The sequence below is a fragment of the Penaeus japonicus genome, unplaced genomic scaffold (assembly GCF_977035675.1).
Source record: "Penaeus japonicus unplaced genomic scaffold, GWHDUDI00000001_assembly GWHDUDI00000024, whole genome shotgun sequence".
Taxonomy (NCBI): Eukaryota; Metazoa; Arthropoda; class Malacostraca; order Decapoda; family Penaeidae; genus Penaeus; species Penaeus japonicus.
The window spans coordinates 5,790,909-5,808,408 of record NW_028234426.1 but is presented as its reverse complement, the minus strand read 5'-3'; the positions used below and the strand labels follow the sequence as shown (position 1 = coordinate 5,808,408).

Sequence of the window (17,500 nt, the reverse complement as noted above, 5' to 3'; positions counted from 1 at the left end):
TTAAGAGAGCTTGCCATTGCAACGGGGCAATATGCGAAACTAGACAATATATGGAACATCCCTATGAAGACAAGTTCCACCTTCTACGATCTCTCATCGCCTCAATATAACTCTGTACAGATGAGAAACATGGATCTACAACCCCAGTCTCGATATAAGAGTAAACACATTCGAGTTTAGATGCTAGAGGAAGCTGCATAACATCAGTTGGAGTCAATAAAGAGCTAAAAAATCTGTTATCGTAGAGTTCAGAACCAAATCTGGCAAGGTTGAAAGGCTAATGGAAACATCAAAGAGAAGGAAGATACAGTGATTAGGCCACCTGTCAAGAAGAGGAGGTACACTGGTGCACACTATGATGAACGGCAAGGTTGAAGGAGGGCGTAGAAGACGAAGGCTAAGAGGAGACTGGATTGATGCTACAAAATGGACTAGGAAGACAATGGTCGACAGTCAATTAATTAATTAACAGTCAATTAGGAAGACAATTGTCGACAGTCAAGTTAGATGCTAGGATGGCGGAGGACAGGGAAGTGTGGCGGAAGGTGGTGTCGACAGCCAAGTAACTCAAAGGCTACACCCATAGCCTCGGGAACGACAAAGAAACACAGAAGAGTGAAGTAAATCAAATAAATGATAAAACAAGTGAAATAAACGAACGGCAGAGAAAAACAGAACAGTTAATTAAATCAAATAAATCATAAAAATAAGTGAAATAAATCGGCTACACCCATAGCCTCGGGAACGAACTGTACCGAACTTTAAATGTTACCTGTAGGGGTATGTATATGTATAGATTGAGACTCTACACACTCACCCAACCACCCACTCATTCTCTAACTCTCTCTCACACCCAAAAGAGAATTCAGAAAAAAAAACAGGTTTAGAAAGAAAAACTCATAATTTCAGCATTTTATTAAGTAATCTTTGCTTTACATAAATATGAACAGTGAAATCCCTAAGAGTTAAAATAATGGCAATATGTGGCAGATTCCAAAAATATGGAGCTGAATGAAAAACACAAGCATTGATAAAAAAAGGTAAAAAATAACACTGTGAGCTTCATTCATTGTCATCACTGAAAAACCCCATTTCATTCACAGCTTGGAATTATACACTCTTCTAACATACTGTGTGTCCTGGATCAAACCTTATTATTGAGTCTGATACCAACATGAGTAGTAGTAATAGTAGTAGTAGTAGATGTAGTAGTTAAAATATATATTTATATGGTCTTCCTAATTTGTAGTTACAGATCTGATAAAAATAAAGATCACTGAATATCCAAAATCACACTTTCTTTGCGGCAAGAAGCTATGCAAGTTAATACCAGCTTATATTTATCTACATGAATACTTGACTCGATAGTGACAAAATATGAATTGAGATTTCTATTGTTCTAACATGAATAAGGAAATGAACGAGACTTTAAGTACCTTCATATTTCAAACTTGCAGCAGCTCTAACTTACGTACAAAATGAGAAAAAAATCCTTTTAAGGACACAATAAAATCAATCCAATTTGGATAAACTTTTCAATACTTATCATTTATTCAACATTTAATGGGAATACCATTCACAGTAGGATAGATAAATACTTGACTACAAATACATTCAAATTCTTATAGCTTTTGGGATCGAATTTCACAAAACAAGGTTCTATGAACAAACATGAAACAGTAACTGCTTAACATACTACCTACAACATGAATATCTGTTAAATATATATTTCTTTATTTCAACATGGGACATAAAAAGCCTAATTAAATAAGACACTGGTCATCATTAAAATACACGTAGATATCTCTAGGGACATTCGCATCGTCACAGACTACGTGCTGTGGTCCGCGTTTGTTTCGAATTCTCCCCATTGAGCTCACAGGCGATTGAATTTGGTTGACCAATGGGAGTCACAGAGGTATGAGAATGTCATGATGCAATCAGTGCTATGGAGTGTGCAAGGACACTGTACACTCTCCGTAAAAAAAATATAAAAAGAAATGAGGACAGAGTGAACATCAACGTACGCAGGTTCGGTTAGTGTTTTCTCGTTTTTTGTTGTTGTTGTTGTTGTTTAATGGATATAACACGGCAAAAAAAGGTGGGGGGGGGGGGGGAAGAAAACAAGAAGAAAAACGAATCCCTTGTTTCTTCCCCCAATTCATTTTTTTTACCTAAACATGTATACCCCCAAAATTAAAAAAGAAAAAGTATGAATTCTAAAAAATATGAAACATAAAAAGTGAATATATAAAAAAAAGCTGTTGGAAACTACTGTTGGGGCACACTCTACTGGTCCCCAATTGAGGCTCAAGTACACAGATCACAATAGAACTGGGTCACACAAGGCACAGGTTAAGGCTACAAGGTCGTGACAGTGACGGAGGGGGTCTTTTTTTTTGGGGGGGGAGGGAGGTGAAGGGTGGATGGGGATGGGGTAGGATTCTCTTGTGGAGGGGGCATTGAGGCTTGGGTCCGTGGGTACTGAAGTATTTACACAGGGTTCGTAGTCATTACCGATGTTATATATATATATAATATAAAAAAGAAGAAGAAAAAAAAAAAAAAAATGGTCTGACATGGTAATATAAACAGCAAAAAATATAATAACCATAACATTACATTAATTGCAGGCAGTTTGGAATGCTTAACACAAACCATAAAGCTTGGTTCTAATCTGCCCATCAGACTGAAAGAGAAATGATAAAAAAAATAATAATAAGATGATGATAAACAGAAAGAAGAAACAAAACAGGATTAGAGACTGGTTAAGATTCATGGCACCTCCTATTAAAAAACTTCTTTTTTTTTTTTCTTACTAGAAATCAACTACCTGAGAGATTTGCACCTATGATATTCTCTTCGTGCCAGTCTCCATGTGATGTAAAAAGATATAAAAAAAAGATTGATAAGTAAAAAAAAAAATTATACATGTATATGTACGATGACAATAACTATAATAATAATCGTGATGATGACAATAACAATTATAATAATAATGATAATAACCAATTCATCAATATAGATACAAACAACAAATCGCGATTCTGGGCTTACACACGCCACTAATTCAGTAATAATAATAATGAGTAAGTTACTAAAAGAGAGAATTAGCAGATCTTCACAATTCACGGCAGAGACAGCCAATCCATTTTACATTTATAGTGTTAAATCACTTTGTACAGCCTTAAAACTGCAATGCTGGAGGGGGTGAGATTCAGGAATATGTTTATGAAGTGCCTAAACATGGAGCACCACAAACAAACAATACGATAAAAAAAAAATAAAAAATAAAAAATAAAAAATAAAAAATAAAATAAATTAAATAGGTCAATCTATAAATCTCTTCCATCGGACTTGTCCCTTATGAAAATATCGCATGTAAAATCTATACATTTTTGGTGCATTTCACATATCACCGATTTTCCTCCTTTTATTTCCACAGTAGAAATATAGGGCAATATTTCTTTGCCTTCCCTTCTATATGCAATAGTCATCTTGCCATTAAAATATGGGGTTAGAATTTTATATTACATAAAGACAGATCTCTCAGCTTGCACTATAAGTTCAGAAATAGCAGATTTGCTCTAAAAATATATTGATAACAAGAGAGCATAAAAGATAAGCCTCCCGCACCCATACTTACTATTTTCAAGATCTTGGTATCAAATGCACGCAGAGTCTAAAGTTAACACATACAGTACTTTCTTTTTGGGAGAGAGAGAGAGAAAAAAAAAAATTAAAAAAGGAACGCTATTTGCATTCTCACATTCATTCATTATTTGTACAAAAAAAATATCATGAAACATTGCCCTCCCTTAGCAACTAAATAATACCATCTCCATAATGTGAAGCCCCAAAGCTTTATATAAAAAACCAATGTAATTGCCCACAGAAGACTATAGTAGATGGAGTTACATAATATATGACACACTCCAAAAAAAAGAAAGACATCAGCAAAGTTGGGTTTTAAGATGATGCAGCAGAATAATGAACGAGTCTTAAATCAAATTTACGGTATGAGAATCTAACGAGCACTAAAATTAAATTTCGGTAAAATCTTGTGCCATGATTTTCTAGAAGGTCTCAACTGCATGTACAGGAATGGGGGGAAAAAAAAGAGATAAAAAAAATATATATTAAAAGAAAATTCAAAAAGTTCTTCACTTGTGCAGATAGGAATTGTGCATATAGTCCATTCACAATGGACCACAATTTATTAAATAAAAGTGTTTGTACCTCTACTGACATGTTCTCTCCTAACAACACTCAACATCACATCTCTTGACATTAAATATATTCATCCAAAAATTTGAGCATGAGGTTCTATGAAAGGACTCTTTAACAGGAAATAAATGCACTGTTCACAAAACTGACGATCTACAAGGTTATAAAAAATGCAGTGCCATCATCAGGAGCCTTACACTCAAAACTGTAGTAAATGCAGTTGGAAGTATTGGTTACCAACAGGTCCTACCACTCTGGTACATACTCATCATCGTTTGCATGACACCTACACCTGGAGAAAAGGTAAAAGACCTGAATAAAAGGAGCACCATGGACATGAGACATAGCACATACTAAGACCTCCTAAATGGCAAGATCTATGTCTTCCACTCTCTGTTTAACACTTAAAAATATCCACTCCAGCACTGTCGTGGCAGTCACCAGCACGGAGCACGAAATGATATCAGGATAGCTTGGAAGAACCCGACAAATGCATCCTCTAGGTGTACATTCTCTGTGGGGAGGCAAAAAAGGGTATTGTTAGTAATAATACATCATACAAATGTTTAATTCTAGAAATTACTAATGATGATAATAAGACCCTTCCCTTTCTCAATCTAAAAAAGGAAAATGAAAAAAGCAGACATTTGACACTTGGTACACCAATGTTCTAAATATTAAATGTCATTATAATATTAAGAAAAAAAAGAAGCAAGATAAATATAGTACACAACAGCTGAAAAACTATGTTCATCAAATGGAGGGTGACGTGATATTCCATCACGTGGTGGCAGTACTTGCCGCCGGGGATGCAATCACATAACGGAATTTCACTGAGACCCCATCGCTAAGACTCAAAATTAAAGATAGGCAAAAAAGAAAAGGAAAAAAAAATCTTGATTCAACAAAATGCTCACCATCATCCAACTTTTTAAAAAATAAGCAACTACACAGTAATCAGACTTCAATTTGTGTTAAACATTTCTATTCCACCAAGTAGATTGACAGACCCATTTCAACACCCTACGAGTGAGGATTTATATCACAAACCACACTTTAGCTTCAGTAGTGTGCATGCTGAAAGAGGAAGGAAAGAAGGGAGGGAAAGATGGGGGAGTGGGAGATTACATGGGGAAGCAAGGAAACATACAGACAAACAGAAAGAGAGAAAAATATTGATATTCATTTGCAAATATATGCATATGGACAATAATCTCCAAAAATTAGGAAATAACAGGAAATACAGCATAACCAATTAGCAGCGGATGGCACCATGCCAGACAATGTAAACCCGCCATCCTACTGCATACATATTTTATTAAAACTGCAACCAATGGGTTAAAAGAATATGAATCAGACAGAACAGATATTTCTTCCCAAGCTCACAATATCTTCAACTTAGTAAAACAAGGAAATCAAAATCCTTTTCCCTGCGACACCTAGAGTAATATCTATCTACCTGGTCAGCACGGATATAACTTAGCTACTTTAAGGTGCCGAAAAAGGGGGGATTAACTGCTTAAGAACGATGCATGGAAACTGTCACAATCAGGCACAGCCATTACTGTCATAGTGGGGTACACCATCACAAGGTACTGTCATCTTCGGGCATGTGGTACACAGGGCAGAAAATGACAAAAGGAATTTTACTAGACAATTTTTTAATTTTGTTTTTTTTTGAAGTTGTGAGTCCTTACCCTTCCTCCCCCCCCCTCTTTTTTTTTTTAGAAGCTCTGAGCCTAGCCTTTCCATGTTTTAGTCAGCATGTCTAAGTTTCTTATTATCTTCTTTATACTCAAGTGTAATAGAAGTATTGCTGTTTTATGGGAGGACAAAAAGCAACTTTATTTTTTTGTACTTATGTACTGTCTTGATCGAATACGAAACAATTAACCATCTACAATGAAGATAACATGAAGAGGTAGGTGTTAAAAGAAAGTGGTGCCATCTAGGTTTTGGATGTTATGTTTGCTAAATATTACAATAATTATAGTAGTTATTACTGCAATAGCCATCGTCACGCACTCCTTACTCATAGCACAATAAAACAGCACAGTCATTCAAAATCAATGAACGTTATGACACCCGTTGTCAGGCCAAAGCACTTGCATCGTATATGTCATGATACCCATGTGCAATGAGTTAATATAATGGACAGTAATAACAATACTAACAATGATGATTCTAGATCAACACTAATGACGAAATAATAAAAATAAAAATCTTAATAGTTAGTTCTTTCTCATTTTTGTCTTCCCTGGTTCTTGAATGCGCCATGCAATTGCAATGACTGCATGAAATCCATTCAATTGAGATGTCTGACTGGGTTCATAACTGATTGCTACAACCTTCCCACCAGACTTCAAGGAAAAGAAAAGAATAAAAAAAATATAATAATAATAATAATAAAAAATAAACTAATTAGTTAATTAAAAAATAATAATAATAATAAATAATAAATAAGTATTACATTAAAGTTTTCTTTTCTTTTCTTTTTTGTGTCTAAATCTAATAAATCCAAAACTTAAATTATCTTTCCTCTTCCCTTCTTTCTCTTCTCCATAATTCCCCTCCCTGTTCCCTTCTCATGAGTCCCTGTCACAGCTGGATGTCCACCTTCACCGCCTTCATGACTCAGTATCAACGTGCCCTGAGCTGCATTGAATACGATGATTCAGCATCCCTTCAGAGCCTGAGACGGCATGCTAGACTATAATCCACCTATGACATGGGCAATTACTGCTATTTACATTGCTACATTGGTTCTTTCTGTCTTTTACAATTTCATCTGCGCACTCTGACATTGGTGTCCTTGAGATAAACTTCTGAGATTATCTTCCCTGTACACAGTCAGAATAGGAGCACTTCCCTTTTATTATGGTATAATTGACTGTTTTGCAGTATTAATAATGTATTATCTATTCATTAAAAAAAATCAAAATATAACAATGTTACTTATGAAAGAGTTCATTATATAATATATATGCTGTACTTTATAAATAAATAAATAAATAAATAAATAAATATATATATATATATATATATATATATACATATATATATATATATATATATACAAACATATATATTATACATATATACATTTACATATGCATATACATATACATCCATTGACATATAAATGCAAATATATATACTTATACATATATATATATACATATATATATATAGATAGATAGATAGATAGATAGATAGATAGATAGATAGATAGATAGATAGATAGATAGATAGATAGATAGATAGATAGATAGATAGATAGATAGATAGATAGATAGATAGATAGATAGATAGATAGATAGATAGATAGATAGATATAGATATAGATAGATAGATAGATAGATAGATAGATAGATAGATAGATAGATAGATAGATAGATAGATAGATATAGATAGATAGATATAGATATATATATACATTGTATATATACATATACATATATATATATACATATACATTTCTTCATTCTGCATGATCCTTAAAGTAGGGGTAAGATTACCTTGCAGATACAAAAACTAAATAACACACAAGTGCGACCAATCTATTACAAAACACATTCAGTCTACATCTTATCATAATTTTGAAACTGTCAAAGTGCTTTCCTTCACTTATTTCAAAATCAGATTCTGTAACTGGGCTAGAGCATTGCAAAGACAATTACCAAAAAGGTTGAGCACCAAACTGCTGATGAGGTGATGCATTAAAACCATGCAAAATAATACAGTCCTATGAAAAAAATAGACCTGGGAAAAGAGGATGAGGGAGAGAAGAAGGAGAGAGGAAGGGAGAGGGAGAAGGATAGGGAGAGAAGAAGGAGAGAGGAAGGGAGAGGGAGAAGGATAGGGAGAGAGGGATTGGGAGGGAGAAGCAGAAAGAGAGCAAGGGAGGGAGGGAGGGAGGGAGGGAGGGAGGGAGGGAGGGAGGGAGGGAGGGAGGGAGGGAGGGAGGGAGGGAGGGAGGGAGGGAGAGGCAGACAGAGTCAGACAGAAACAGAGACAGAGAGACATAGAGTACACACATACACACCTATGATCTCTGCACTGGCACAACCGTCAACATGTGATTGTGCGGCAGGGCTTGCTCGTAGCCTCCTTTGCTCTTCATTTGCGTCTGCAGTTGCACCAGCTGATTGTTCCCCATCTGCACGTCACCTGAGCCGATGTGGCCCGTGTGGACAAAGTTCATCGGCTCCCCAATCATGGTGCGATCGATGCGCCGACGTCGACGCTGGAATTCATATCACATGTTATTTGTGTTATTCAACTTTATAAAACATTTTACGTATCATAAACCAATCAATAATCTTCTAAGTATCATAAATCTATTAATGACACTTTGTACACTATAAAGTATCAAATAACATATTACGTACCCTAAAACTTTAAGTAATATAAACATTTACTATGAAAAAAAAAAAAAAATCAATTCATTATTGAATACAACCTTCATAAATCACCTATAAAACAGTCGTAAAATAACCTAGGCTTAGAAGTTCAGTTCAGTTCAAGTTCCCATTAAATACTGATTAAGCAAAACACTTATAACAGCAAAGACACCAAATGTTTTAAATGATAATCCTTCAAACAGAATTTCAAAATTCAGCTAACAAATTCATTCAATACCTGCCTAGGACAGAGAGAGGGAAGCACAATTTCCAAAACCCATAAAATAATCAACAGATAATAGTAGCTTTGAACTAAACAAACTTCCCTGCAGTCAAAAGTTTTGCAAAACACCAATTTTGAAAAAAAAAAAAATGATGCAGTATACTGGATAAGACTGAGTGAAGTAAAGAGTAAAGGAATCTATATATAGTATTACATACTTTTGACAATTGCCTTATACATTTTGTCCTCCCTTCATTTTATACTTAATATATTACTTTTATCAAACCTCTAATATACATAATTTGTGAATATCCCAGACAACTCTTTTTCATTTCAATTTTTTTATGATGATGATGATGATGATGATGATGATGATGATGATGATGATGATGATGATGATGATGATGATGATGATGATGATGATGATGATGATGATGATGAATGATGATGATGAGACGATGATGATGACGATGATAAGGATGAATATGAGGATGGTGACAGTGAAAGTGAAGATGATGATCTACATCTAATACTAATACTACTCACCTGCGGAGGCTGTTGTGTAATGCAGCAAGCGAACCACTGGCCCCACACATCGCCGGCCATCGTAGACGAGTAGATAGGCATTGGGGGTGGGCTCCTCGAGTGGGGTGGAGGCGACCCAAACCGTTGGCACCAAGACAGACAGGCGGCTGGGACGGACTGGTGGCTTCCGAGACCCCTTCCGTGCAGAGGCGTCAATTGTCCTTCATGTTCTGTGAGGGCATTTGTACATCGTGAGGTTTGGCCATTGCTCAAAAAGGTAATAATTGATAAAAAATATAAAATTATAAAAAAAAATTCAAAACTTTTGGTAAACACCCAGATGGAAAACTGGAATCACATAAAATTATTTAGAGATAATTGTTATACATACAGTAGGTTTCTGATCAGATTAACCCATTGCGTATGGGTGTCAAGACATAGATGTCGTCAATACGTACGTGACGCGACATCGGGATCTACTCACAATTGAAGCGCATATAGTCAAAGTATTACGGCTGTAACAGCATTAGCTCTAGAGCTACATGGTCCCAAAGTTAGCCTAAACTCGCATTTTATGCCGATAGTGTTGCAGACCGCCCGCCTTGACGACCATTTAGGTTGTTAGGTGCCCCATCGGCAATGAGTTAAAAAGCATAAAAAAATGAGATATAGTGTTTTTATCTACTTCAACAATGTAAATATAAAATTGTTTAAATTCCAAAACCTGTTCTGGTTTATTGCAATATCCAAATACATAAACAAAAGCTGAGCCAGTTAAAAAAGAAGTTTCAATAAATGATATTAAAGATGATGGTGAAAATGCAGAAAATCCTTATCAATAATCCTAGTCTAGCTGTATGAACATCATGTAGAAGATAACAAAATACTCAAAAAAAGAATGATCGATATTAAACAATATTACAAGTAATAATGTGATAGCATTCAGACAGTATAAGTTCCTTCAGAATTATATATGTTTTCTTCCTTCATGTCCTTTTGAAAGAGCATGTATATTCAACTTTTTACATTTCACTTTACTGTATTTTCCATCACTCTATCAATTCATATCCAATAAGAAAAATGTGTCTTACGGTGGAATTAAAAAAAAAAGAAAAAAAAGTGAAAAATGACTAAGAATGGAAACATTACCCGTCACTAATAAAAACGAATAAACACAAATCTCCACAAATTAAAAAAGTTACCCCCGAAAACCAGAAGAGTGGTCAAAGAACCCACAAACATCCCAGAACAAGCTTGTCTGAATGTCAAAGGGGAATGTAACCACACAAATCATTGCATAAAAGACAGGATACTGTCAAATAATGCCTACTCTTAGTCCTCTTCAACCGAGCAACGTAACCAATGTATCGCTTCTTATATGAACTTAGGACTAGACTTCAAGGATCTCACTGAGACATATGTCTAATGCGTGTCGAGTATATTTTTTTATCATATGGAATTCATATATAAAATTAAGAAGTATGGTATAAAAAAAAAAAGTGAGAAGAGACTTTTATATCAAAAGGAAAGATAGTCTTTAAACCACTAGAGAACCTCTTTACATAGTATAATAAAACACAATTATGGCTGATATGCCAAACCGGAGTAGCTATAAATAAGCATATCTACTTCTTTAACGTCTAATATATCAAAGAAGGCAAAGTCATGCACAAGGATATAAATACAAAGCTACATTACTGTTTGACAAGATAATTGGCATGGCCAATATAAGAAAGTATACCAAACCCATCACATCGATAATGCATCAAAGGAAAGGCTTCTAATGACGAAATGTGTCGGGTGAAAAAGGTATCATACATAAAATCTTTTATAAAGAGCCTCAGCACCTCATTGTTATAATTCAAAGCCGTTGAGTATTTTTACACCAAATAGATTGAGGTATTAAATTTCATGCACACAAGAGTCTATCATAATTCCAGATCATAAGAGGTGCTTTCAAAGGCAATTTCATACAACTAATAAAAATTGAGAGTGATGTGTCCTTCGTTCATGATGGATCAATATACCTAGACTTGACTTAATGCATCATAAATCTCTAGTTTATTTTGAATTAGAGTATTTAGAGTAATCACTGACAGAGAAATATCAAATATATCATAGGAAATAATGGCATTTTAAAAGATATATGAGATCAGCTTATAATGAATCTAATATTCAATTTAACATCTTAACAAGCCATGTTCCACATCTTCCTTTCCCTTCATACTTTTAAACAAAGATAAACATTAAAATTCTGATTAATGCATATAATTCATAATAGTAAACATCAAACTAGTCAATACATAAACTGTATTTATCACTGCTTTTGGAAATCATTCTCGTCAAAAAGGTATACGTCTGTTCAAGTGTTCTGTTTTATCTGAACCAAAGATGTGAGAGAAAACATGTAAAAAGGAACTTTTTCTACATGAAGGGAATAATGTATCAATATATATATATATATATTTTTTCCCCCTTTTCCAAAGGAATGAGCATTGATAAAGTTCCATAGCCGTTAGCCATAGAAGTTGCAATGAAGTTAACACATCATGGAAACCAACTTTAAAAATTATCTAATAATATAAGAAAAACAATATAAGTGAAAGCAACTATAGTATAGGAGGGGGGGAGAAGATAAAAATCACAAATAAAAATAAGATTGATAATGATCAGTTGTAATTTCTGAAGATTTTAGACAAAAAAGAAAAGAAAAAGAAAAACTGAAGGCTATAGTCTGATATATACCATCACCATGCAAACAGATATCAAATTCAAGCTCTCGCATTCTGGAAGAGCCTGAATAATATGGGACGAAAAAGATTTCCTTAACTTTTCCCTTATGCGGCAAAGGAAAGAATAAAAAGGGGCAAGGGGATTATGGCCTTCTGATATTGACATTAACAAAAAATATATATACGGTTTGTGCTTTATTGAACTCATTATCTATATCCTTCTTTGATACAAAATTCTAAAAGAAGTAGACTTGCCTTTGGAAAATCTCACAGATGCTTCTATCAAATTTTCCAATTTGGAAGTGAACGGTAACAAGTAGCTATACAACAGCTGATTGCCAGACGGTAACTACAGTAAATAAAAATGAAATTCTGGGAAAAAGCTCTTGAAGTCACAAACAAAAATAGTTGATGCAAAATCTTGTTAAATCAGGTTGGGATGACAAGGCATAAACAAAAAGTGAATCATACATCCTGCAATGTATGATAATTACAAGGATTCTTGGAGGGTGACATAACATATTTTACCACCTTGTTTTGATATCTCTCTGATATACAGTTATTTTTAATTCAAATGACCCCCGAAAAGATGTGATACTTTTCCCTTAGCCTTTTCTATTCTTTCCACACCTTTCTCTCAAAGATATCAAGAAATTAATATAATCATATATTCCAATGCTAATTTGCTTGTCAATGGCTATCACAACCTCACTGAAATTCATGTTTTGAAAGTCTTCACTGAAGTTCTATGAGGTTTATCTTTATAAAATATTAAAACTTAGACTACCCTTATGAATATACCACATCGTGACAGTGGCTCATTCTTTCCCAGTGCCTAATCTTGCCATCGTGCTAGATGTCGGGTTAGGCTTGAACAACCTCCTATCTTAAACCAAAAGACCATTTTGGAGGCATTATAAGTACAGGGGATTTTTTTTTCTATGATCTGAGAATTCTGTGTAAGATTCTGTGAAACACAGACACATCTACCAAGAATTAACAAAAGCTATCTATAACTTGAAACACGAAAAAATCTGACACTGGATTTCTTTCAACAGTGGCAGCATCTTATAGCCATTCCCCCCAGATGATGCCTTATTTTCATAAATTCCAATTAAACAACAGTATCTACAATACTGACAATAGTACACAAGCAGAAAAGAAAACCAGAAATGAAAGATGCAAAACCTAAATAACAAACTCGTAAGGATACAACAGAAGAATATAATCATGAAAATGAACTTATACATATTAGATCTTTCACACTTTCATGAAAATTTTCTTTCTTATGTTAACACTATGACGACGGTGCATCACACCCGTGTGACACAGCTAAATTCCCGATGCCAGGGTGTCATGCCAGTGTGACGTTTCCAATGCAATATTGCAATGGCCCGGTGTAGAGGTTTTCACTTATCGCCATGCCCGTCGGGAATGGGTTAATATACTGATTTCCTTTTCCTGTAAGGTCTATCAAAATATTCTTTAATGATTTTTGGGTAAATGAGGATCTATAATATCATTTATCGATATATTCTTTATCGACTCAATGAAATGACAAGCATGATAATCAAGAAATTATCAACATTATCTTTCCTTCTATAAAACCCAAGCAAAAACTAGCCCCGAGTTATTTAATTATTCTTATTAGGCTCGGCAAATCTGCACTGATTATTCAACAATATCCTAAGGATATATGGGTGTCTTTAATCCTTCCACTATGGGCATTTTCATAGAATTGGATCACTTCTGCACTGCATGACTTTTCATACAAAATACAGGCTATTCATTCCTACAGTTGTGTAACTAAAGCATCATACAAAATGCTAATTAGAATCACTTTGCTAATACATCACACAGATTCATTTATCATACCATAAGTTTAGAAAATAATAGAAAACACAGAAGCTGAAGATCCGAACATATTAACCCTCTCTGGACGGGCGCATTCAAGGCCCGTTCGCTGGGTGACGCCATACAGCGTCATTTATTTAACTGATTTAGGCCTATGCGTTCGAGAGCCTCGGTATTGTAACATGCAGGGCTGGAATGCCCCCGTCGTGAATGGGTTAAGATATAAGACCCTGAATACTACACCACAACTTAGCATCAAAGTTACTAATCAATGTAAACATCATCTTAAATCATAATTACGTAATTCACTCCTCATTTCTCTTTTAACCATCCTTGAATATAAAAAACTGGACATTGTATGCATAAACACATCTTGTAATCTGGCAAATAGGAAATTCATAAAAGGCAGATATCACCAACAGGCACCTAAAGGGAAAGGTATGCCTACAGTTTTCAATATAAATATAGGACAGTAGAGATAGTACAAGGAATTTATATATCAAAGAATTCTAAGACATTTTTCTATTATGAAATAGTAGTTGTAAATTTCTAAAAATTATACAGAAGTACATCGCATTCATCACCATCACCACCACATGTAAAGCTTTACACCTTCTTAGTTGTACATCATTAAAATAAAGGTGCATTGGTTCGATTGCTCGATTGAATCTATCACAAGCAGTATCTCCATCATTTAACGTTTTAAAAGTTTCAATCTGCACCGTTAAAAATAAATATTACAGTTCATCAGTCTATCAAATTTCAGGTATGATTTACTTTGTATAGAGTAAGTGAACATCCAAAACTATAAGTTCAGCAAATAATTCATAAATGCTTCTGTTGAAGATAACCTTTTCTAAGGCATAATTGAGGTTAAATACGTATTATAAAGGCTTTGAACAACTTACCTCTCTCTCTATTTAATCCTTTTTCTCAAAAGTCATTAAAAAATGACAGTTTTCAAAATTATGGTCAAGTAATATGGTAATAGTCCAGACCAGAAAAATAAACCAGAATGGCAAACCATTTGACAATATGCACAATCGAACGGTGACGTCAAATCAGACATTAAAAAGGCTACACATAGTGGCTCTGAGGCCATAGTTTTGCACAAATTAATGAATCTCTACCATGTATATTTTGGCGAAGTGAAGAGTATGTAGACCTCCCTGGCAATTTATCAACTAAGGATCTAGTCTGAGCAATATCTTGCCAAAATACCCATAGCATAGGTCTGTTGGCCTCTGCAGAAGTGTCAAAGCACATAGGCCACAGCACTGCTTGATGCATTCTTATTCTGAATAATTACAGACACAATTTTCTTCCAATCTTATGAAATTATAGAAAAATTAAAAAAGATGAAAAATAATAATAATAATAATAACCACTACTACTAATATATCACCAAAACCACAACTACCACTTGCACAAAAGGACAGGAAGCTCTAGAATAAAACTTTAGTAAGCGAAAAACCTATGTGGGTAAACCAATGCTAACATGCCTATTACAGTTATATCCAATTTATCCTACTTTGCCATAATCTAACTAAAAATCAAGAGATCCTTCCAAAATGGTTTCATTAACCCCTTGACACTCACCCACCCCTGTAATAACAATCAACAATCTATGTAAATACGCTAAATCAGATGAAAACGACTCCACACCGACACTTTCCTCCCTCGGAAATAAACGACCGGAGTGACCTACATACGTCAAACCTCTCCGATGTGACGGTATTCCTTAGTACAGGAGTCTCGCCTATTCCCCCCACCTCTTCCCTGTTCTGTGGGGTCAGGATTTCCACACCGTGCCGTGTTCTCTCTCCGTTTCCGATCGGTTTCGCCCAACCTGCCTACTATGGGGGTGTGCTTGTATGTACTGAGAGATATATAGATATTTTATTCTGAGGCGATATAACTCTCTGCATATATGGTTTCTAGTGATTTACGATAATAATCTAGATAGACTGATAGACTGAGAGGTAAATAGACCGCGTGATAAATACATAGTTAGATAAACAGATAGATATATGGATAGATCCAACCCTTTCCTTATGTATTCCAAGTCTCTAAACAACTTAGCCGATTCATAAAGAAACCTAATATGACCCTCTGATCAACATAACATCGCCTCTCAACCTTCAAAATAGACAAATAGATAAATAAAACGAGGATATGCTTCCGAAACCCTTTAAACCCGAGAAAGAAACCTCTCCGAAATTTACGAAAGGAAATTCTCAAAGTTTTACGCGTGGACTGTCTTGCTCGGAAACCTAATTCTCCTTTCCTCTCTTTCAAAGTTTGTGGAGGAGTCTACTCGTTCATTCCTACATTTGTTATTGTTTTTTTTGTGACACTTACCTGGGACGACAGACAGACAGACAGACAGACAGATGGCAGCTGACGAGGATCTCTCTCTCTCACTCGCTTTTCTCCTCTTCTTTCACCTTTAACCCCCGCTTTTCTCACGGATTCCTCTCCTCTCTCTTCTTCCCATTCACTGTGGGGACGAAACGATCAACTACTTTTACGATAAACAAGAAAAATCGACGAAAATGACAGACAAACTCCTCTGTGTCTCCAGTTACTCACGTCGGTGTCCGGACTCCTGGCTGAGACTGCGTTCGGAGAGGTGTCAGTTCTAAGAGTGTTTCTGGAATGTAGTTTTACTATAGAACGGCTTTTGGTTTTGTGTTTAGTCTTTTTGGTTGTGTTTTATTGTTGAATGAGTATTAGTGTGATAAGTAAATATCAATCCTATCATATCTTTGGAGGTTAATCGAAGGTAAGCCAAGGCGAGGGAATCGAATAAATAGTGTATCCTCTAGGAAGCATTCAAACATCAAATAAATTTGTTTCTCTAGGATCAAAGATAATTAATATGTATTACCACACGCGTTTCTTTTACACATTCGAATATCCCAACTGTCTTATCTAATCACAAAATGGTTTAGATACGAAAATAAAAGATTTAAATCAGCTTTGAATGCCTCGCTCCAAAAAGTACTTGTTTCTGGCCACATATCAATCAATATCACAAAATGCTAGTTCAATATTTATTCACGGATTATTTCGGAAGGGCTCGGAGCAGAGAATGGTCGGTGATTTATGTGCCATTGGGAATAAGGGAGAATAGAGAGAACAAAAGGCAGTTGGAAATGACTTGAAAAATGAACATAGCAGGTACTTGTTATAAGAAAATATACATTTCTTATGTGTGTGTGTGTGTATGGTTATATGTATATATGAGAGACGTTTACTTATGTGTCTGTATGTGTGTGTCTGTATGCGTGTGTGTCTGTATGACCCGTCAATATGTCAGTAAACTTTATTGTCTATCACAATGTCTAATTCCCGGTCATTCACCTGTATTTGCACTCGTTCTGTTTTGTGTGTAAGTTTTTATTTTTTTTATTTTTTTTCCTTTTTTATTTTTTATGTCTATTTCAGAATTCTCTCTTGTGTCACCTCTCTTCACTTCTTACATCATCTCATCTCTCCTCTCTTCACTTCTCTTCACACAGAGCATAAGAAAA

The 17,500-nt window shown here is 34.9% G+C and overlaps 1 protein-coding gene across 2 annotated transcripts; it reads right to left on the bottom strand.

Moving 5' to 3' along the window:
- Positions 1-900: 900 nt before the first annotated feature.
- On the bottom strand, positions 901-16,661 carry Spec2 (CDC42 small effector protein Spec2). Of its 2 annotated transcripts, none has more exons than XM_086550609.1 (5): positions 16,557-16,661; positions 16,326-16,464; positions 9,400-9,608; positions 8,273-8,473; positions 901-4,741 (listed from the first exon to the last, which is right to left on the bottom strand). In XM_086550609.1, exons 3-4 carry the CDS (start codon positions 9,478-9,480, stop codon positions 8,273-8,275), a joined length of 282 nt encoding a protein of 93 aa, XP_086406735.1. In that variant the 5' UTR covers positions 9,481-9,608; positions 16,326-16,464; positions 16,557-16,661; the 3' UTR covers positions 901-4,741. The 2 variants fall into 2 exon arrangements, with proteins under 2 accessions (XP_086406735.1, XP_086406734.1); XM_086550608.1 differs by having other exon boundaries at positions 16,326-16,485; positions 16,557-16,641.
- Positions 16,662-17,500: the final 839 nt, after the last annotated feature.